We start from the raw sequence: 23,910 nt of genomic DNA, 5'->3' as shown, positions 1-23,910 counted from the left end.
AAAGGCTGCAATGTAGCATAATGGAGAACAGCCAACCCTTAAATTGCAGGTGTGTGCCCATGTATGGGAAAGCATTTCTGAAGGTAATTGGTTTACAAATTTCCACAAGGACTACCAATGGGAAAGTACATAGTATATTAATGTGTATACATAGTTCACAAAAATACAAATAACTTTGATTTCTTTAACTGGAATATATCATTTGGCTCAGTGCATTTTTGTCAGCCATTTTAGAATTTAATACTTCATTACATATGTTTATTTCCCTATGAGGGAGGAGTATGTATACATTTTCTAATACACATAATGGTATTCAGTAGATGTATGAACAATGCCTCATTTGTTTGGCAGCTTCCAAATATATATATGGATACTGGCTAAACTAAAAATATTTTTACACAGTTAACTCAACTCACCTGGTGTCTTGGGTCTCAATTGGGTGCTATTTTAAGGTGAAAACAAAAACCAGAAGACCCTGTTGCTCTCCAGGACCAGGGTTGGAGACCACTGACCTAGTGATACATTTTTTTTTTTTGCATTTTCCACACGTGAAGTTCAAAACTTCTCCAGATGGATATCTTGCAGACATTTGTCAGCAAAACACGAGTAGTGATTACTAATGTTCCAGTGAGGAATTCAGATATTTTTGTTTATGGAAAGGAATCCAAGATGATTATAAACTGAAGTTCTAACTTTTTAGTATTCAAAACCTTTTTTTTTTTCCCAACTACCATTCATCTCTCAAGGCCTGCAGAAGCTCTGATACAATGATATAATGAATGATCTGATGCAATAAATCCCAGCTTACAATCAAAGTTAGGAAATCATTTGGATGTCCAAATTCAATGTCATTTATTCAAACCAGTAAACGGTGATTACAGATGAACATATCTACCAGTATTAGGCACAAGAATTCAGTTGATGGGGGGCCAGTAAAATCTTAAATGTATGCACACTGTCTCTTCCTATGGGAATCAATCATTTGAACTATTTGAAAGCACCCATTAAAATTCAGAGAAATATCCAGTTAAAACTGCATTGACTGTATGCAACCAAACATACTGTGCCAAATGCAAATCCCAAACTGCTTAATACACAATGTACTGTGTACATTAACTGCAGGATTAACTTCAATACTTCCCATAATCTCAAAATGCTTTTAAAACCAAAACTGATAGCATGCTTATGCTGAACAGGTGGTTTCAGATTGCTTTGCATCTCACCTGATCTGGCTGTGTACGGAATAAAATCAACATTTAAACGCATTTTGTTGTTCACAGACAAGAACGGTAAATTGCATGCGAATTTGTTTTAAAATATTTAGTTGAGATTCTTTTTTTCTGGTTATCAAAATAAGGGTAGGACATAGCGTGGGGTGGACTCCCTGGAATTCACAGACAAGATCTTGGTAGGGTGTCAGTGAAACCCCTTTAAGCACTGAACCAGTCAGAGAACATTAGGGTGCCACTGAGACCATTTTAACACTGTACATGCAACACATTCACCATTCAGTGTCTAAAAAGGAATGCAGGCAAATCTTCAGTATTCCAAAAAATCATAGAAAGCAAATGTGCAGAGTTTATACACATACACTGAAATGTAAACCAGGTTAACCTGAAATGTTTAATTCTAGTTATAAACGTCTGGGCTTTATTAGTTTGGAGTCACCAGCGACGGCTCATCCCCTACAGTAGAGGAGATGTGAAGAGAGCTTCTCATCACCTATGCATATGCTAAAGATATGCATGGATCCATTTACAGACCTTAATGATGCACAGTCTCTACCATAACAATGGTCCAAAAGGTCTTAAAAAAAAAAACCTCAGAGATGCCAGGATTCATTCCTCAGCCTCCATCCATCTCCATTGTATCCAGGGACTCCACTGGGAGGCAGGAAGTAGCCTCAGCTTTGTGCTTTGAAGGGGCTGGTCCACCACACACCATATGCCACCAATCCTGGACTCTCCATTGCTCTGTGGCTGGGAAGGTGGGGTGGGGTGGAGGGTGAGGAGGGTGGGGGGATCACAAAGCACAGCTCAGCACAGCCAGTCCCAGCTGAGCCACACCCCTGGCGCATGCCACCATTGGAGAGAAAGTCGATCCCCAGCCGTCTCCGCGGCGGATGACATGGCATCTGCAAACACAGGAAAACGCTATGAAAACAAAACGCTGAGTACGAAGGCGGGAAGTTCATTTCAGACTCATAGATGAAATCACTGTCTGGAGCTCTAAACGCAATTATGAACCTTCATTTGAATGACTTTTCACATTTGTTACATGTAAGGTTTCATTTATTTTCATGAACTGCAACTTACTGAAGGGAACCCTGCTGTGTTTATATAAACACTTCTCAAAATCCGACAATTCGTCAAATTCTAATTGCATTTCTTCCGGTTGGAGTAAACACCAGTTTAAGATAAACATGCACTCAGTGGCTTTATTAGGTACACCTGTTCCTCCAAACAGTGAATTGAGTCACTGCAACTCCATAAAGCATGCAGAAATGGTGAGTAATTTTAGTTGTCCAACCAAATGTGCAATTTAATTGACCGTGCTATGATTGTTGGTGCCAGACGTGGTTATTGTAGCTTCTCAGAAATGGCTACTCTCCTCACATTTTCACACAATAGTCTCTAGTTTACAGAGACTGGTGCGATAAACAAAAAACACACAGTGGGCGGAAGTTATGTGGCCAAAAACAACTTTTTAATGAGAGAGGTCAGTGAATGGGCAGACTCGTTCAAGCTAACAGAAAGGCCCAAATAACAGCCATTTAAAATGGTGGTGTGTGCAGAATGGCATCTCTGAAAGCACAATGCATTAAACCTTCAAGTGGATGGGCTACAGCAGCAGAAGGCCACAAGCCTACAGTGGGCACGTGATCCCCAGAACTGGATGTCTGAAGGTGAAAATGTCACCTGGTCTGATTAATCTAGATTTTTATGCTGTGATATGCAGATGGTAGGGTCAGAATTTGGCATGAACAGAATTAATCCACGGCTGCTGGTTGTCGTGATGTGTGGGGAATGTTTTCTTGAATGCCGCAGCACACCTAAGCATTGTTCCTGACCATGTGAATCCCTTTATGGCCACAGACTATCCTTTTTCAAATGGAGACTGCCAGCAGGACAATGCAACATGTCACGAAGCATGTATCATCTCAACCTGGTTTCACAAACATGGACGTGCCTCCAGTTTACTCCAATGACCTGCACAGCCCCAGATCTAATGTAGTAGAGCACCTTTGGAATGAGGTGGAATGGGAGGTTAGCAGCATGAATGTGTGGCCAAAAAATCTGTAGCTCCTGCGAGACGCTACCTAGTCAGCATAGCTCAATATCCCAAAAACAGGTTACCAGCACCTTGCTTAATCCATGCCGCCACAAATTCTGGCTGTTCTTGAGGCAAAATGGGGTCTTAGATAGGTGTACTTAAAGTAACCAGTGCGTGTAAATGTACCCAAGTTGTGGCTGAGGTCGAAAAGTCAGGTTTTTGTCTCCTCCCTTGTCATGGGCCTCATCTCTTCACACTGATTGTATGATGGTGAAGGACCATCCCAGTAACTGTTACTACACTGGTGCAGGCGGACTGTGGCTGCTGACAGTGGGCCAGCTGAACACCACTTCAGGTGAAAGGGCAGTGAGCCCTTTATGGGGGTGCTTATCATAACCAGAAAGCCGTCAGACAACTTTCTCAGACAATGAAGCCAAGGTACATGCAGCATTGTGTCCTTTCCACCAAGTGGTCCAGTCCCCACAGTGTAAATTTCTCGCAGGTGTGTAAAAACGTAGATTGTGTTATGGGCCTCTCGGTTCACGATTGTCCTGACAGCATAAATAATGCAGGTGCTCTAGCACATTTATATGTGTGTTTGTGTGAGGGGACAGCAAGTTTAACAATCCTTATCAAAATTAACTGAAGGTCCCATTTTATCTTTCTGCTTTCACAAAAGATGCTCCCTTTAGAATTGGTGATTCTTTGGTGAGACTAAATGAATTAACTAAGGTGCTGAGGTAACCTGAAAATAACACCAAATCATTTCCAGTCGGCTCGCTGAGCACTTTTTAATGCGTATTTAAAGCGTCTGCGGACGAACTGCGACGGGGAATTTCTTTGAAACTCGAATAGTCTCGAGGTGGGGATTTGTCGGCCCGCGGCTTTTCCTCTGCGGACGCGCGTTTCGCTTTGAGGATTTCCCGCCACGGCGCTCTGAGCCCTTCATCTCGCGCTCGTCCACCGCCCGCATTCCTCCAGCGTCTCCAGCTTAACGCCGTCACGCTAATCCCCATCGCTTTACCTCGACGCGGTTTCGCCGAGCTCCAATTTTAACGGTAATCCTTACTTTAAAAGGACACGCGCATTAGCGGTCCGCGATGGTGGTGAAATGACACATTGGCAGAGTTTCGGGCTCATTCCTGCCTGTTTGAGGCAGGGCTGAGGAGATAACGCTTGTTTGACGGACGTTTCCCAGTTGCGTCCTATATGTTTAAAATTTAATGTGCAGAGCGTCGTATGAGGCAGAATGATACATAATGCAAAAGAAATGTGTAGGAAGAGCATTAAAAAATCATAATCCTAATGAACAACACAGTGAAGGCTGGTCTGCTCAGAGGAACTGGGGCGTAGACCCAAGTCTCTCCTCCAAGCAGGATGAAGGTCAGGGCTGGGGGGGGACAATGAGGGGAGGGGGGGGGTATGAAAGCAAATAACAAACACACAGAAAAGAATGCACTTCAAGTACTTCAAAGAAGGTATAATTATGTAAAATGCCAAGAGATTAAGCTTCAAAAAAACTCCACGACATGAAAGGGGAACAGGAAGAGTCAAAGGAAGGCCTGTTGACAGTATCTGGTGGCAAACTGGCAGATGGCAGGAATAGCAGGTAATCTGTGAGTGTGTTTTCAAAGCTGTCTCTCTCCGAAGTGCTCCTTTTCGCCTTTGCATTTCTGATGAGTCTGAGCTCGCCCCAGAAGGTGAACGTGACAGGGTCGCGTCAACTGGGCCCGGCTGTCTTCACTTAGCATTCAGAGTCCAATGCTGACAGCTTCTCCACACACTGTGCACTTTGTGAGAGAGGCTCACCACGAGTGGCTCAGACGAGACAAGACGAAACCTGCGGAACCGCGCGTTTAAAGGTGGATAGCAGCTGGCGTGGAATGGTATGAGTAAAGATGCATCTTAGCACCGTATTTATAGAAGAGTGGTGCCCCGATCCAAGATCCTCCTACCTACTCTGAAGAGCAACTGAACCTGGTGTCGCTGGCTGATGCAATGAGGCTGTACGTGTTGAAATCTCAGGAAAAAAAAGACTGCTCAGAACCACGTTTCTACAGGAAAGGAAGCTTTGTGTCGAGATGCCTGCCTCAGACTAAAGCCAAATTAAACGGGGCAGACAGAGCAAGAAAACTCTCCCACTCTTTTCTGCCCTGAATGGGGATGAGGGGATAGTGGTTAAGTGGTCGACATTCCTCAGAGGACCCATCTGCGTACCTGCCTTAAGGGTCTGGTGTGTGACATGTTTCATATCTCCAGTTACAGGAAGAGGGACCAGCCCACACCCCCAGATTTACAGTAATGCTGCTGCAGCAGGACAGAATTTAGCCACGTTAGCTATTGTACAGTGGAGTTCAGAGCCGGTTCCAGAAGCAGACGACCTGGATTAGCGGAGCGCAAGGCTGCCCAGTAGAACTGCAGAGAAGAATGAGCAAACTGACTTCAGCCCAGCCATGCGACAGAAGACTGGGTAAAGCAGAAGCACTAAATCTCCCACGAAGACCCATAGATAACCCAGCAAGACAAGCAATTTTAAATATGGCTTTTTCACTCTTCCTCTTTAACTCCTTTTCAGTGTAACTTTTAATACCCTGTCAATTCCGACTGTTCTGAGGGACAATAGTGCGCCTCTGCCAGATACTACTCAAAGACAAAAATGAAGCTCTGAAGCTATGGGATTTTTTTTTTTTTTTTTTGAAAAACTTGAAATATTTTCCTGGCAGTGCTGTCACCAAAAAAACCTTTGAACAGTCAAAAGCGCTGCTACAATCAAAAGGAAACCGTTTCTCGCCGGCTGATGTGTCATAAGCGTTTTATGCCTAGAGAATGCCGCGCTGCCTCCAGCAATGACAGCAGCACAAACAACCCGGCTCGTACATTTCAATATGGAGTTTCATGCCCAAGGCCGCTGAGCTCCTAAGCGCTAATCAGCATATTAATGAAGACATTTATAGGTACAAATACTGCTGCACGCAGACAAGTATCTTTCCCCTGCTGGCTTGTGAATATGCCCAGTGTTTTATGCACCTGCATTTGTAAACATTTTTCATTGAGCAAGGCTTCCTTTCTGTGAGTACTTTCTGAATCAGACCCTCTCTTTCAAAACTACCATACCTCTGATTTTACAGGAGTTCTGGAAATTGCTAAATATCCAACCATTGCCAAGGCTACAGCCTTGCCATTGAAAACCAGTGTGGAATACACTAGTAGAACTTAAAAAAAAAAAGGGCTTTAGCGGTAGGATTACTGTGCCAGGGCAGTCCTCTGCTCCAGCACCCAGTGTATAAATGCTCAAATGAAGTGTGTGGTTCTGTGACACTTGATCAATAAACAAGTTGTTTACAGTCTCCTAAGTGATATCATTAATTAGTTTTGTTGCCATTTTTCCAGTCACAGAAAGCAAAAACACTACTAAACAAAATTCATCAGAACAAGAAAAGGCCTATTTCAAACCCTAGTCAAAAAACAATTGTGCTTCGTAGCGAGACAACACCATCCTGCTGTTTTTTCCCCTCAGGCCCTGTGTGCCTTCAACAGGGCTAAAAGCTCAGCACAGTGGAAGCTCAACCTCAGCATGTCTCGATGGAAATTCTGGCAACAGTCAAACATGGTTTGCTGCTATGAAAGCACTACCAAAGCAAAGTAATAGAAATGTCTGCAAACATAACAAGTGTCATGCATGTAAATGGCATATGCAGCGAGTAATACAATACCCTTCCCTCTCTCGTCTGCTCGTGATGGCAGAGGGAGTTGGCTGGAAACCTCACTAGAAGCTATAATAATAATCACGCCAGTTCAAAACGACCACTGTGGATTCATGCATTCCCCGAGAGGATCTGATTACGCTCCCACTTCTCAGTTCAGAGAATCACACTTTTGGGTAGATGTAGTGCTTTCAGAAGCCGGTGGGTCAAACTACAACATGAAGTGCGCTGCAGGGTACAGGACTAGATGGTCCTTACTGTGATTTCATACGCTACACCCTAGCATTCCAGATCTGTTTCAGACTGTAAAAGGATTTAATTACACACATTACACCGCAGTTATAGACAGAGCTACAGACATGTCAAGCTTACTGTACCAGGGTCCAAAATTATTTGTGTGTGGCAAAAAATTAACATTGAAAGCCAGACCGAGTTCTCCACTTGCCTGCTCTGATAGCAGGACATCATGTTTTTCACACATAAATCGGTCCACAGCTCAGGAATTCACAATTACTCACGCTGGATTGAACAGTCATACTCAAACTGACGACTACATTCTATGTCATGCTTATATATTTAGTAACTCAATCTAGTCTATAAGATTAGATTTTGAGGACTTCTTTCCAGATAGTTCCCCATAACTTCTAGAGAACAACTAGCCAATTGTGGCATCAGCTTTCAGAACAGCATCCCTTCCATTAATTTCAAACTTCCAGTGAAAGCTCCTTTGGGTGCAACGCATTTCACGATCGTGGTGAATGCTTAATTTTACACTGTCACAGATTCATTAGTAAAGGAAAGGATCTGCATAAAAATCTCCCAGAAAAAGTAAGCGCAAGCATTCTGCTGGCATGAAGTCTGCTTCAGTATTGCAAAAATTAGCCATGGGTGGCCGCCAAAGCACTGAGGGCATGAAAATATCCCATTTCCCCCGTGCATTTCAAGCACAGACGAAGATTGCTCAAATCATTAAATTAATGGGCCAAATCTCACCGGTGCAACAAAAAAGACTCCCTGTCACTCAGTGTATAATAACACAGATTTGGCCTGGGCCCAGCAGGGCTGCAGGCTGAGTTATTCTACTCAGTCTGTCACTCCTCTGACCGCACCACTTTCCTGCTGAAAGAAGAGAATCCAAACCCAGCAAATTCATCAGACCAGCTAGGAAAAAAGCAAAAACGCCTGTGCAATGTTTTCAGGGAGCGAGTGTGTTTACCCCGTGCAGCTCAGAGGAAAATTTGGGAAAGCCACAAATGGGACACAAGCGATGGCGTACAAATCCAAAATGTCATACTACTGGTACATTACTTTGGAAATCTGTCCTGGTTTATTAGGCTCACAGTTCCACCACCATACAAACTTGATTGAAATTCCTATTGCACATGTCAAGGGCTTGATGGAAAATATGATTTTTAATGCAACAATCTAGATGCAACAGCAGGGCTATACAATTGGTGGCCGAATGTGGCCTGCCGTCAATGTACTCTTGGCCTTTGATCATTATCAACAAAAAAAACCAATCATCTGATTGTATCATAAGCTGAATGGGGAATCTCAAGTTTCAGTATACATCCCATGATTGACAGAATGATAAGCAGTATCTATTGATATTTTCAGAAGGAACCTACTTACATCACATTTGGACCTTATGAATTGTGACCCAACTTACTTCAAAAGTGTGCCAGAAGTTTCAAGTAAGTTTAATTTTTTCTCAGCTACCCCTCCTGTAGCCAGGATCAATGTTAAAATTACATAACGACTGGAAATTGTGGTTTCTACTGCGACAAGACCTTGTAAGACCTTGCTTCAACCGTGTTAAAAGCAATAAATACATGACCCTCACCTATCAACATAAATCCAGCCTGTTGAAACCATAGCTTCTCTGTAATGGATTCCTGTGCCATAAACTATATAATTCTCATCTAGTTAAAGGTCAAACGAGGGACAAAGTTGTATGTGAAAATTATACCAATCAAATGTAGCAGCTTTTCTGAGGAACAGGCATAGGAAATTATGTTTATCAAGTTATTAGGATGAACCCTGGTCCACTAATCCTGACACTCATCTCTGTCTCTGCCATTGGGCAGTGATCCCTATATTTGATTAATATCTGAACAAAACTTTATGGTTATAATCTGTAGCATTTCAGACATGCTTATTGTATGGGGGTCATAGGTATGATATAGTTCAGTTAAAACCTGTATATAAAGTCTTGCACCTTGTTGAGAATCCCCAGGGTTTTGAAAGGGGCAACTGGGTTCAACAACTGAAAGGAATGGTCCTTTCAGAATGTATGACAACGGTCCAATAGGCTTTTACCAGCTGCAATCCTTTAAACATTCATTGGTCACAGTAAGATTCACAGCCGTGAAGCCTCCATGTACATCACTCATGGAGCACCCGTTTCTGAGAGGTATTTTTAGACCGACTGTGTGGGTGTCTGCAGCCCACCTTGATAAACTGCAGTTGTGCAGCGAATGCATTTCCTTTTAAGAGCAGCCTCTCCGCTTATCTGGCAACCTGAGTTCCTTTGTCATGAGGGTGAAAAGATGTTGAGGCAAGGCAGGAAAGCGACAGGATGTCCCTACTGTAACAGGACTTAACTAGCCAAAATCCCACTTAATCTGCATGCTTGTAAAAACCACCCCCGATGCCAACCTTCTCCACCAACGCTGGTGGCAGAGCCCCCGGAGGGGTATTGATGCTGCGCCAATGGAGTTTTAATTAGAGTGCAAAGCATTCTGGGCCACCTGCTACTTTGTGAATATGCGATCTTAAAGTGGCAGTGCCAATGGGTAACTGTCCCTGGAGAACCCGCTCCTCCAGGCAGAGTTCAGTCACACGGATGCTGGGAGGGCGGAGCCATGCTGGAGTATTCAGTCTGCTTCCCACACGGAGGGTGGAGGGTTTCTCTGCCACCCCAGCGTGAAGCCATGATACACTGCCATGCTGTTAATAAGGGTCGCTATGGCTTTGTGACATGATTCAGTACCTCCAGCAGCCGATGAAGTTGTTGAGGAGCTGTGGAATTTGGCGAGGCGCCAGAGGAATGCAGGTTAGATTCCCAGACAGGGAACTTTCATTGTGCACTTGATAAAGTACTTAACCAAAAGTATTTCGGGAGATCTACATCTGTTTGTGAAGGTGTATCAGCATTAGGTAATGTAGATATAACCAACCACCAACTAACATTTCAGTTATCTACATTGAATAACCCCTTGCGCTGTTATACCTAGCTAATGATGATAGCACACAACCTAGTAGCATACGATATGCTGCCAGCTAGCTGACAAACAAGCCAACTATGTCTATCCTCCAAGAGGTATGTAGAAGTGGTGTTATGACTCTGTGCAACATCCATTCTTGCTGCCACTTCAAAAAACCACTCACTGCACTGTAGGTTGTTAGAGTAGCAGCTCATGAGAGATGGACTCCTCCTTTCTGAAATGTTTACATCAGAAATAAGTCCTTGTTTCCGGCTTTGAGCAGCTTAGCATCTGATCACATCACAAGGTGTTACCAAGACTATAGAGCTCCATTATAATAAATATTGTTAATAATATTTCAGTGCAAGAGAGCCATTACATGAGATCATTGTTAGCAATAGCCTTTCAACATTCTATTCTCTTTCCAAAGCTGGTTTAAAATGGTTTCAAGATAATGCAGCTGTGAGTGGATGCTCACAGGCTACAAGAATGCACTCATCCATCCTAAAAGGACGATGTAATCACTACTTGCCTTAGGCTAATATAACGGCATCAAGGAGAAATGCACATCCTGATCTACAGCAGAGTTGCTGCCAATTCTCAGAAGGTGGATGGGATTATGGAAATATTACAGTTCATTTAAACCAGGACTTCCCAGCCCTGTTCCTGAAGATCTACCATCCTGTAGGTTTTTACTCCAACCTTAACACAAAACACCTCACTCAACAGCTAGAGATCTCATCGAACTGCTAATTAGAAGAATCAGGTGTGCCAAATTAGAGTATAAATGAAAACCTAGAGGATGGCAGATTTCCAGGAACAGGGTTGGGCAGCCCAGATTTAAACACAGCAAGGCTACCTTCCCTGTAGATCTGCCTTACAAATGACAGACACGTTCTCTATAATATGCACAATAATCAGCAGCATGACCAAAATCTAAGTGCGTCACCAAAACCTTAGTTTCAACTTCTAAATGGGATCACCACTTCATGGGGTTATGCTGCTGTGCTGAAGGTAAGAAAACACACTGTATACTGTGGATTACTATCAGAAGTATAAATCTCAGCATCTGAACTGCAAAGCCATCTCGTGTATGAAAAAGATAATGAGTTGGATATAGTATGACTCATAACTGAATTATGGGGAATACAAACAGCACATTAAAATACTATTTTCGCGTTATTCCTGAAGGCATAGGCCGAAAGTCCATCTGCCTGATTTAATTCAATATGTGCAGAACACACAAACAATCACAGAGAATGTCCTGATATTATCATTCTAATTCCTGGAAACCACTGCACATCTGTGTTTATAAGAAGGGCAAAAGGCACATCAGTGAGATTGTACTGAGCCCTCCCCCCGGTTAGGGTAGTAGCCCCAGAAGAGTGCTTGTGCTGTAATTGAACCAATAGATTGTGCAATAGATTCTCACCATGTTCTTCAGCTTGTGAGCTAATGGGCAATTGACTGAAATCCTGTAATGCAGACCACAAATCATTGTTTAACTCACTCTTGCCAGTTCCCATATGAGAGACTGAGATTGTCTGTAGCCTATACATCCACCCAAGCCTAATCCAGGCCTCTTTGTGTTGGTGGATACATTGTGTGAATTCCAGATGTTCTTAGGGAAAATCCTATGTAAATCATACGCCAAAAATGAAAATGTCTGAAAGGTTGAAAAGATCATCTTGGCTGTCGCAGCCTTTTCGTAGTCCCTGCTGCAAGCTTTTGTGCGCTCTTGACTCATGACCCATTTCCTCATCCGTGTCGCTGTTTAGATATGTGGTGAAACTGAACTCTCTGCTTGGTTCAGTTTCAGGTTAGCCCAGCTAGCCACCACTTGCTTCAATCTTATCAGCATGCGCTGAAATGGCCAAGTGCATACATTTTGAAGCAATGTACACATTCCAACTAAACTAAACTTGCTTCAGTTTGTTTTATATACTTGCTAAGGTTTGTAATTTAATTGATTAATGATTACAATAAACATATTGTACACTGACTAGGCATTCTCCCATGAGCATATGAAAAAAAGGAAAGTATGGAACAGCTTAATTCTGAAGAATTTTGACAAATATCACAATATATTTTAATTATTTTCATTTTGGCCTTAACAATTGACTGAAAGCACCTGTCCCCCAGTTGAAAAACAGTCACAGGTAGACAGCTGGAAGCTTTCATTGTCCCAGAGTGAATGCAATGACAGCTTGACCTGAGCATTGATGCTTGTTTCTGCTGCAGGGTGTGTGTAAAATTTATGTAAAATTTCCATTGAAAATGTTCATTGACCAGATACCCCACCCCCTTGCAACCCTATGCACACAATCTGAATCCATGACTACTCAAAGCTGTATTCTTTACAGTGCTCCTCTCCATTTGCATAGTGAAAACTGCAGAAGGGGTTGGAGAGGTAAAAAAATAAACACAAATTAAATGGAAAAAAAATCAACTCATTTAAAAAAGAGACTCTAATTAAAACGGTCTGAGTCAAGTCTAGGGACAAGATTTGTAGTCTAAAATAATGCAAGTCCTGTCATGAGTCATCAAAAATGGCGAGTTGCACTGGAGTCCAAGTCCACTGACTCCAGTCGCTGCCACTGCCTGCTATATCCACACATTTGGATCAGGGACACTTGGCCCTGGCTCCAGAGAGCCACACAGTCTGCAGAATCCTGTGCCAATCAGCTGATAAGTCTAATGTACTTCATTTAGCTTCACTCCATGTTGCCTATATCCCATAGGAAAGCTAGAAAAATCATCCAGAGGCCAGATAAGCCATGCCTTACAGGTACATGCAGATGAATTAAGCTCTTAAACTGAAATAACAGAGGACCATAAAACTCCACTGATTCTCCATTGATTCTATTCACATGTTTTAAAAGTCTCCCCATCTACCAGATGTGTTCATAAACAATGAATACACAAGTTTATGAGGGGCAAATATTTCTTGGGGCAAATGAATCATTACATTACATTACATTCATTTAGCAGATGTGTTTCTCCTGCATTTTAAGTCATTCTGGATAATAACATCTAATTAATATGAGCATTAGCGCTGTGGATACATCTGGTTGAGGTTCATTCAAAGTTTCTTGACTGCTTTGACGAGAATGTTGGCTACGACCACAATATCAGGCAAGATTTACTTTAGCAAGATTTTGTCTTCTCTGATTTCAAGTGGAAAGATCCTTTACTCCAAGTACCATTTCAATTGAGAATTTTGAATGTTCAATATGAACTAATGGAACATTGTGATGCACAGTGAGGATGCCAGCCTTTATTAGTAGTACATTGTGGGAATGCCAAATTAAGGAATGACAATGAAAAACTTGGTATATGTCTCACACAGTAATCGCAAAGCATTATGGTATTCTGAAAAACTATGCATCTAAGGGCAGGCCACTGTAAATACAGGCCATGAGCCAGTGAACTTTAATTTTATGAATAGGTTATTTTAATTGTTTTCAGCTACTTAATGTTTCAACAATGTAGTGTGCCAAGTTTTTTATCCCAGTTTGGAAAAGTTACAGGTGTTTGAACCCTTTGAAAAGGTTTGAAACCTTTTTTTTTTAAGTTTTAAAATAAACACATTTGCAGTTTCCCTGAAAGAAATAGTAACATCCCATGCGAAAAAATAGCATACTTGATATACAGTAAACTTTATTTATATGCCAAGTATTCTAAAATTTTAAATATACCTCAGGGATACTTCAGCATAGTTTTTTTCACATGGGATGGAAATAACCAAGAGGGTGTTTCAATATTTTGAAATGCCTGCAGGTTGAAGCCTTTACATACAGAAGCATCAAATAAATGTCCCTCTTATACTTAATGTCAAATCAGGATACGAACAATAGTTCTTCCAATTTAAATGGTTTCATAAAAATAAACATGACTTTAAAACAAGGTCCTTACCCAATCAACTGGAAGTCCTGATAAGGTGCTCTTAGGCAGGAAGATGCTTCCAAGTGCTGACAAATGCCGTGGGAATGAGAGAATAAGGCACAGTCGTTATGCTGTTCCAGCTATCGGAGGTAGGATCGTAACAATCCAACGTCTTGCACCTCTGAGTTCCGAAGTAACCCCCGACCACGTAGAGTTTGTTCCCCGAAGCCACCGCGTGGCAGCTCATGCGCTTGGAGGTCATGTCCCCAACGCGACTCCACAGGTTGGTCTCGCAGTCGAAGCGGTAGGCCGATGCGGCCGTGAACTCTGTGTCCCCGCCCATGATGAAGATCTGGCTGCCCAGGACGGCGGCGGCCGTGTAGCGCCAGGGCTGGGGGCACTCGGCTGCGATGGCCCAGCGGTTCTCCAGTGGGTCGTAGCACTGGACCTTGGAGGCCTTGTCCCTGTGGATGGTGGTCCCGCCAAAGACGAAGAGCTTCAGCTTGGCGCTGACCACGGCCGCGTTGCTGACGCCGTCCCTGAGGGGGGCCACCATGGTCCACTTGTTGACGAGGGGATCATAGCGCTCCACCTGCTTGAGCGACACTGAGGGGGATGCTGGGAAAACGCCCGCGATGGCCGTGTGGCCGCCCACCACATAGAGGCAGTTCTCCAGCTCCGTGGAGCCGTGGCCGAAACGAGCGATCAGCATGGGGGCGCCTTTGGACCACTCTTCGTGAACCGTGTCGTATATCCAAACGTCCTTCGAGACCCCGTTCTCTGACCCCCGCCCCCCCGTCACGTACACCTTGCACCCGATGGCGCAGGCGCTGAACTCCTTCCTTGGGCTGGGCAGGTCCGATTTGGGGATGATCTCCTTGGCTTTGTGGTCCACCTGGTAGATCTTGTCGCACATGAAGGTCTGGCCCCCCAGGATGAGGAGCGTGTGGCCGGACTTGCGTGGCCGGGCGCAGGGGCTGGTGACCACCCCGTCATTCTGCAGGATCCTCTTCTTGCACTGCATGGCCTCCTCCACCACCTGCATGCTGCGCCTGTCTGAGGCCACCAGCTCCTCACAGGCCACCGCCTCGATGAGGCATTCGGAGGGCAGCAGCGCCAGGCGTACCCCCTGCAGCAGCTCCGCGAGGTGCTCCCTGCGCCCGTCCAGGTCGTACCGCACCCAGCGCATCACCGCGCCGAAGACCAGCTGCTCGTCCTCGATCTCCAGCTCGTCGCTGAGGATCAGGTCCAGGAGCTTGTCCTTGGAGAGGCCGTAGAAGTCCTCGGTGTCCCTGACCGACTCGAAGTGCAGCAGGCACATCCTCCAGGAGAGCTCGTAGAGCCGCTTGCACTGGTGCGCGTCCGACAGCAGCATCATGCCCAGGCAGTTGGAGGCGTGCAGGTTCTTCTCCAGGAACTCGGCGGCCGCGTCGCGGATGTCGTGGAACTGGAGCATGTCGCCGGCCTCCAGCAGCGACTCTGCGTTCTCCTCGTTGATGACCAGGCGGGAGGAGTAGGCGAAGTCCAGCAGCAGCTCCAGCACCTCGGGGTGGACCGAGTCGCGGAAGTTGACCTCGTCGTCCAGGCACTCGCGCAGGCCCACGCTGAACATGGCCTCGAAGTAGCGGCTGCAGGCGGCCAGCACGGCCCGGTGGCAGGGGAAGGAGCGGTCCCCCGCCCACAGCGTCACGTCCGTGAACATGCACTGCTTGCGCAGCGTGTTGAGGTGTGTGAGCACGCTGTCGGGGTGAGACGGCTTGTGGAACAGCGATATGTTCATGGAGTCCGTGCTGGTGCGGGACTTACGGTTTTCATGGACGCTGACGGACATCGTTTCAGGGGCCTCCGGGGGTTCACCTGTGGCCAATTTCCTGACTGAAGGGGTCAAAGGGGAAAAAACACGTGTCCGTTATATTCTTTCCAGAGAGTTGTTTTCAAGCATTTGGATGACACTGGCAAACATTCTCTTCATTCATCTCAGTTTGAAGTCTACTGTATTAAACATGTAGTTACCGATATGAAATATAAATTTCATTCCAGAAAAAAAAAACCATTTGGCCTACATTAGCAGTATTAAAGGTAGCACAATTTTTGCCAGCTTCACACAAATAAATATTCATTTTGTTCTCTATGCAAATACATAATTGGCTTCCTGATCATTTTATTAGACTTTTTGTTAGTGTGTCTGCATGTTACAATGGTACTCGCATTAAAATGATCTGTAAACACTATGCACATATTTTTGCACTTTTGTGTAACTGCCTTTACTGTTCCCACAAATGTGCATATGTAAATTCCTGAGATTGAATGCATATTTTTGATTATGCTGTGTCCCTCAAAAAAGTAGAGCTAAATTAATACTTAAGTAAATGGGGAAAAAGAGCTTTTACATGCCAATGGTTTTTTTGTTTCTACTTCAAAAATATAGGTTGATGGGTACTGCAGAAATAACCTTTTTGTCCATGAAGAGTTTGATGACCACATTAAATTAACCTACACACTAAAATATTAAACTGATTTAAGACCAAAATAATGGAGCAGAATAGTGTAATCAAATAGTGTCTGCAGTATTTTCCGTTGCTTCTGAAAGATGATAGGTGAAGAATTTGGTCTGAAAGAGATGTCAGCACAAAGCATCCTTGTACAGGAGCCAGACAGAGGTGCACTGATAGGTGCCTGAAAACTGAAATGAATCATCTATAGCACCACACAGTTTATCCATCATCTCCAAATTTTTTTGCTTCCTGTGGCAGTGTGCAAAAACACAACTTAATTTCAGCGCATGTGCATAGTTCTTAGTACAAGCTATCCCTGGATTTCTAACCGAGCTTATCACCAAAGATGAAAAAGTACTAAAATAGGTTCCTAAATAAGATGCTGGAATCTGGATATAATTGCACCGCTATTGGGCAAGTAACAAGTGGATCAGCTTTTCTTTCAACGATGGCACGCAAAACAACAACAACGATTCAGGCCACTGGACTTCAGAGTGGAAGCCAGTGGCCGTGTGTTTGGTTGGGCTGACATGCAGAATGCGGTCGGTGAATGACAGAGCTCTGGTTAGGCGTACGGGAGGCAGCGAGTCAGCGGGGTGTTTCACAGCTCACAATGCTGGAGTCGGTCACAAAAGACCAGGTTTAAAAGGGATGCTGATGGGGTGATGCGGGAATATGGCACTGAAAGGGAGGGGGCGGGGCAGGGTGGAGTGGGTAGGAGGGTCAGAGGCCGGGCGGGAGGGCGGAGCTGGCAACCGTCCTGCACCACTTACGCCGACAAAAACTGTTGACCCAGGCACAGGCACTGAGGAGCTGAGGGGGAGTCTGCATTGGTCCCAGCACAGCTTCCTCTACTGGCTGGACTGTTAGGGGTCTTCTGAGGCGTGATAAAGGAGGAGAATAAAACACATCTGCACTCAGGAAAATCGTCAGTGGAACAGGTTTATGCCATGGAGGTGCCTATACCTGCGTTTTCTCCTCATAGGGGTTTAGTTTAATGAGGTGCAAATTTTCATCGCATGGTTAGTGTTCTCTTGATAACTGATAAGCATAATGCCCTTCAGAAACTTGGCATTGCTGAAAGCAGAGCAAAACCGTGTTGGGTCCTCACACTTGACGGATTCACCCGTAGCCTGGGAGTGAGTGTCACTTGACTCAACATCACGGTTCCTGCCAATGGCACTGAAGCATTCCCCGGGCATGCAATAGCAAATTTCTCAGGCATCCACATCTACATGAATGACACTTCTTAATTGCTTTGCCCCCACGCAACCTAAAGACAAGGCCATTAAACTGGACCCTCTCTCTTCAGCCTTTCTTCCATTCACATCTAAGCTCTTATGACTAAAAGCCCTGCCAGGTTTCCTTTCATGGAGAGTGTTGGTATTCCAGGGTTTCTTATAAATTCAAAATTCAGACTGCTCCTTTCTTTCAAGGAAGTCAAACACAGGAAACTTCCCTGCAGCAGTGATCTTAGTTTATAGGCAATTCTCTTGAATACATAAGAGAATTCAATCCAGTGTCCATCTACTGTAATTTACAGAACATCATTCAACATGTACATCACCCTCTTATGCCATACATCAAGCTTAGATCACCCCCCTCTGAAACGATCATCAGCCATAAACATAGCTGTTACTGTACTGAAGGTGTGAACTACATGGTAATTCTTGTGTGAGGTGTTGGGAGCTTTCAAGTAACAACTGGTTCACAAGATATTAAATGTGATTTCAGAATTATTTAAAGACAGCTTATGTAGTAAATTTGGATTTAACTGTTTATATTATGGTAAGTGATCCAGGGGGGCAGTGCTGTGCAACAATCCAATCAGAAGTCAGATTCAACCACATGAATGGTGGTTAGCATTTCTGTCCACATGAAAGGCAGTTTTTTTTTTAATTCACAGGCTGTTCCCTTGATGTTAACTTAAGCCAAAAATGAAATCTTTAAAGTTTCCGATTGATTTGTCACAGGGGTCCTTACCTGAAAAGGTCTAGACAACCTGTTACAATTTAACATCCATCTAGACAGACAAACATTTTTTTCATCTATTTGATATGTTCATTTCCTTTTACCTGAAAAATCGCAATTTCTACTACTTAAAACTAAAGATCTCAAACAATTTGAGGCCAGTTTTCTGGGATATTTAAATATTTAGCTGGTTACTAGCAAGTTTGGCAACTAGTATCCCGAAATTTGTAGACAATGTACAAATTGGTCATACTGTGCCATTTGATTGTGTAATGACTAACATTTCGTTTCCAAATGTGATCTTTTAGGAGTTTTAGTGGAAGCGTGCACTGTAATGTATATGCATACTAGTGTCAAACGTACACACAGCCGTCAGTTCGTGATGTACAGCACAACTTATGTCCCACACATTTATGTACAGTACTCGATTAACAGAATAAGAAACATGGTAAAAGCAATAGGCTATATCCGTTTCTAAGAAGATGTTCTGGAAACGAATAACTAAATATCCACTGTAGGCTCACCTATCAAAATATAAAAATTATAAAAAGTTCACAATCCCTAAACAAAATAAGAATGTTCATATTCGTTAGGCGCACGAGTCAAACTCACAGTGTCCCCTCGGACAGCTACTATTTGGGCTTGCTACACCTTTTTAATGACTTCGCCTGGCAACTCGAATAATAGGCTACACATGTAGTCTAGCCTATGCGTGGCGTGTTAAAAGAGCAACATGTTAAACGTGAACACACTTCGAAAACCTCTCTGAAATTACCATAGCCGACAACAAACCTTTAGTAAGTTAAAGAGCAATCCCTTATTAAAAAGTTACCAAGGCTATATAAAGCTTCATCTACATAAACATACATTACAGCAGCCAATAGCATTGAGCAGCTACCCATCATAAGCATAGCCTTAATGAAATAGTGTAGGCAACATTTAAAATGGCAATCTGAATAATCGATACTGTGGTAACGTTACAAGTGTTCTTTTCTAGCTGTTAGTGATTAAGCTCTCCGGGTTCTACACAGTACCGTCAACAAGTCGAATAGGCTACTCATGAACGAGCATATTTCCAGTGGCCACTACCAAACGGTAACTTCGCGAAGTAGCTTGCAGAAGTGGCGCAATGTTCGACAGTAGTGCATGTGATGGCTAATTAGCCAACTACAGTAGCCTACGAATGGAAAACACCTATTCGATTATCCAAATGTCAAAAGCCAATTGGATAAACAACTCGAGACGCCACATCAAAAATGAAACACTGCCAACTTTTGTTTTGAAACTTTTCGTTTGAAGGCAAAACTAGTCCATCTGACCAACACCGCAAAATTGAGAAGGGAACAAAACAACTTTCAAAAAAATATTTCAGGCTACAAATACGTAAGTATACTTACATTGCTAGACGTGTGTTGTTAAACGGGGTTCCAAAAAGTACACGGGTTCGGTTTGACAAAAAGTATCATTTCTCTAATTTTGTAATCATTTTTCGCTACTTTGTCTCCACAGCTGGTAGTTCCCCTGTAAACGAGAGAAAAAACTGCAGATGCATCAAACGCGGTGGGAAGCACATTTGTACTTGATTGACATATGTTTTGCCCAATCCTGTCAACGGCGAACATGCAATATGCTTTTTATCCAATGGAGAGTTTCCTGAACTGGGAGTTGCTGAGAATTGATTTACCAATTGATGGCAGGGACGGCAGTTAGGGTGGGATTGGCTTACTTAAGGAAAACCAACAATAGGAAGCAGGGAAGTGTGGGGTAACTTGTATACCTAAACCGATGCCTGAATCCGATTCGGGTTAGGTAAATCGTTGTTGGGACAGTACTTGTGGCGGGTTAAGAAGACCTGTAGACCGTATATTCTGAAAAAGCGGGCTAGGTAGTCTCCCTCATATAGGCTACATTTCTGATAGCCTATGTAAAATGTAATATATAATTATGCCAACTGTAATTGTGTTGTACGGGGGTAAAATGAACCTAAAACTATCAAGTAAACATGCACATATTATAAACGTTAATTCCATATCGTTTTATCTGCCAAATTAAAAATTGTTTGTTTGATTTAATGTTGTGGTTTAATGCTGATTGTAGGCCTACAAAGTATTTGCTAACAGTATAATAGCCGACCCATGATCATGCAGCACGTAGCCACGAAGTGACAACAGTAGTAAGCTGGCCCACAGCAGTATTGGTGGAAATAATATTTTCCTCGTGCGTCTAAAACGCATTAATATCGTTTCAGTGGTATTTAGTTCCCTCTAGTGGATGAAAATTACAGTATAACATAAAAAGACTTACTAACTGTATCATTAAAAAGGTTAATGCCAGAAATTGAGAGCTGCTTATGTTTATAATTCCCGCCATTGTTCAGATTTTCTCATTTTCATTTTACTGAGAACAGTGTGTAGGCTGTTCAGATCTCTGAGGAAACTGGAATGGGTTACCTGGCTATGTCAGTGAATACAGACTAATTTGCATAACATGGTAAAATGTATGTTGATAAAACATATACATTTAAAATTATACGCATTATAATATGCATAAGAACAAATTTTTTTTTAGCGTAAACTGCATTTATTAACAACCATATCTACAAGCAGTAATGCAGTTATTTAAAAAAAAAAAAAAAGAAAAAAAAAAGTGAAAATCCACAATGGCTCATTATGATGTGGCATTCGGTATGGTCTTTATTCTTTTGCTTACAATGAGAATTGAAAAATCCGTGAATGAGGAAAAATATTTGAATAAAGTGAATTGTAATGAATTGTATAAGAATAAAGTAGTTTTTGTTTATTCACTCTCACAGAACCTTTCTCAACACAATTTCCAGTCTCTAGTGGGAGGGTAAAATATTTCTGAACACTGTTTTTAATTTACAAAAATGTGAGTAGAAATAAATAAAATAAAAGGAACGTGCCCAAAAAATATTTATGCATAACACTGTATACTGTCTGCCTTAGATTTTTAAGGGTGAATTTAGTTATGTCAAGTTGAGGAAGTTGTCATAATTAGATCATACTGAGTTGTTCCAATGACCTTGATATGCACTTTAGTACATCGCTTTGGATAAAAGCATCTGCTAAATAAATATAATATGAACATAATTAGAACTGAAATTCTGAAATGATTCCCTTTTAACAATAATATGCGAGGCAATTCAGGTGAACTTGCCGAGACTGAATAGTAATGTAAAAAATAATGTGGGGTATCCAAATGAAAGTAGGGCTATTTGCATTTTTTGCATAACCACGTAATTTACTTGTCATATTCTACCAAATGCTTATCCTAATTTGCAAAACTTCCCCAAACCTGCATAAAAAAGAGCAACAGCAGCATTTTCTTGCTTGCTTTAAACGGAAGAGTTGTTCAGATTGTTTTTCTTAGGTCCGTTGGTCTTGGCAACAGTCCCCTGTCCTCATATATATACCACTTATATATATATCCAGTTTTACTGGATCAGGTTCGGTTAAAGATGCTGAGCGGAGCTTTGTGCACAGAAGAAGGGGGGAGAGGCCAGCTGTGCAAGCTGTGCTTTAGTAGACCCATATTTAGAAAACTAATGTCTTACTGGTGAAACCAAATAATGTGCTGAGAGCTAGCTGTGATCTGACACCTGAAGAATGGGATGAACACCCAAGCATATTCAGTGCATGCCATTAAGAGTCAGTAAAAATTTCAAGATGATACTGTGATGATATTGGTGCAGGCAGTGGTGTCTTTGGGGTCACACAACTTAATTTTGCTTCAAGCATCTTTGTTTTATTTTTCGATAATACTTTCATTCAAGTGAGTATGTGAGTGAATGGCGAGTGAATGGTATGTGTGCCCTGTGATAGACTGGCAACCTGTCCTGGGTGTATTCTTGCCTCTCGCCTGATAGGCTCCAGCGCCCCCTGCGACACTTACCAGGAATAAGCGGGTATAGATGATGGATGGATGGATGGATTTTCACTAAAACGAATAATGGGTTCGCTATATGAGACATGTCTATTTGTCTAAAACCGATATGTTTGTGATCAATCATTGGTTCCTTATTGAGGTTCATGGCTGTTATATTTTCTGTACTAAATGTTCTAGGTCTCTAGCCTGTGCTATGATCAGAATTGCTGGCTAATGTGCTATGCACTATGGTTATTTTCATGCTCCATTTTAGTTTTTTGAGTACATAAAAATTAAACTTAAATTAAACCCAACTAAATTAAGTTGATGAATTAATATTTTAAAATATTATCATAGTAAAATGGTTTGTGCAGTGTTAGATTATTGAGAAATAAATGATCAATTATCATCCAAAATGGCTGTCTTGTGCTGAGGCATCATTTCAGATGTCTGTATCTCTGGGGAAAAATAGGTATAATAATCTTATTCTTTTTGTAAGATTACAAGACCAACCGCAATAAGTAATTCATACCTTAAGAACAAGTAATCTCTACAAAATAATGGTTATAAATGTATACTGGTGATACAATTTTCTTTTGTTGAGGATGTATGTGAGCATATGTTTTTCAACCTTTCATTTCATAGAGATGTACTCAGCTAATTAGTGGAGATGGATATCATCTGTGCATAACTCTGTGTTAAAATGATAAATTAAGTTTATTATTGCTATAATGTCTGTGTGAATGTAATATTGTCTTTGGCCACCAGAGTTTGATGTTCTGGTTCATAAATACTACATTCATATTTGGGACAAAATTCTAAGCATTTTGTGTTCTTTTTATTCTGTATAATTATTAAATCAGAAATTTAACCAGCTTTTTATTTAATTCATATCCTTCCTTACAATCAGATAAAGAAGTTAACCCCCCAAACTGGGAGCCATTTTGAACATCTTTAGACCCCTGTATCATTGCAAGATACCATTCGTAAAATTCTATGTTGTTATTTTTAAAACAGACTGCATGGAGAAAGTATGAGGACATAAACCTGTAAAATGCCTAAATCCTGACTGAGTTTTGATGCAGAGACCCACATACAGAACTTTGTTAACTAACCTCTTTGCTGAGTTAAAGTGAAGCACTCAAAGTTCATTGTATTCACCCTATTATTTTTTTAGGATTGAAGGCCTTTACATACAGTACTGCCTGTAAACATTTAATGGTATTTAGTGCAGTGAAAAGTTTTACTGTGGCTGCATATTGCCACTTCATCATGTCTGAGAGTGTGATCTGCACATTACACAAGCTATTGCACGGAATCAGATTCACAGTAAATAATATGGATGCTATGCCTGGTGACAGGGAGCTTGAAATCCAATCTTCCACTAGCTATGGGCATATTAACGATTGTTCTGATCTGATTTATGTATGTGGCGTTTAGAAGTGTACGAAGTGTTTGGAGAATTGTAGTACATGTGGCTTATATATCTAC

At 42.3% G+C, this 23,910-nt stretch overlaps 2 protein-coding genes across 7 annotated transcripts in view; one reads left to right on the top strand and one right to left on the bottom strand.

Annotated features, from left to right (window-relative positions):
* LOC135255503 (cytosolic carboxypeptidase 4-like) overlaps nucleotides 1-23,910 on the top strand; it is a 168,695-nt gene that overhangs the window by 16,203 nt on the left and 128,582 nt on the right. The gene's annotated exons all lie outside the window — the stretch shown is intronic.
* Nucleotides 828-20,093, bottom strand: LOC135255502 (kelch-like protein 25). 4 transcript variants are annotated; one of them, XM_064336750.1, is made up of 4 exons: nucleotides 19,932-20,093; nucleotides 17,337-17,440; nucleotides 14,099-15,943; nucleotides 828-2,134 (listed from the first exon to the last, which is right to left on the bottom strand). In XM_064336750.1, exons 2-3 carry the CDS (start codon nucleotides 17,392-17,394, stop codon nucleotides 14,130-14,132), a joined length of 1,872 nt encoding a protein of 623 aa, XP_064192820.1. In that variant the 5' UTR covers nucleotides 17,395-17,440; nucleotides 19,932-20,093; the 3' UTR covers nucleotides 828-2,134; nucleotides 14,099-14,129. The 4 variants fall into 4 exon arrangements, with proteins under 4 accessions (XP_064192820.1, XP_064192823.1, XP_064192821.1 ...); XM_064336751.1 differs by lacking the exon at nucleotides 828-2,134 and adding an exon at nucleotides 8,489-9,998; XM_064336752.1 differs by lacking the exon at nucleotides 828-2,134 and adding an exon at nucleotides 12,247-12,573.

Source organism: Anguilla rostrata, chromosome 5 (genome assembly GCF_018555375.3).
Source record: "Anguilla rostrata isolate EN2019 chromosome 5, ASM1855537v3, whole genome shotgun sequence".
Lineage (NCBI taxonomy): Eukaryota > Metazoa > Chordata > Actinopteri > Anguilliformes > Anguillidae > Anguilla > Anguilla rostrata.
This window is presented reverse-complemented; position numbering and strand designations above follow the sequence as displayed.

Bases quoted from the DNA above. Each gene is read 5' to 3' on its own strand.
- LOC135255502 (XM_064336750.1), bottom strand. From the start codon at position 17,394: ATGCAGACTCCCCCTCAGCTCCTCAGTGCCTGTGCCTGGGTCAACAGT. The intron at 15,944-17,336 runs GTAAGTGGTGCA...TGACCCCTTCAG, and splicing joins GGTCAACAGTTTTTGTCGGC to TCAGGAAATTGGCCACAGGT.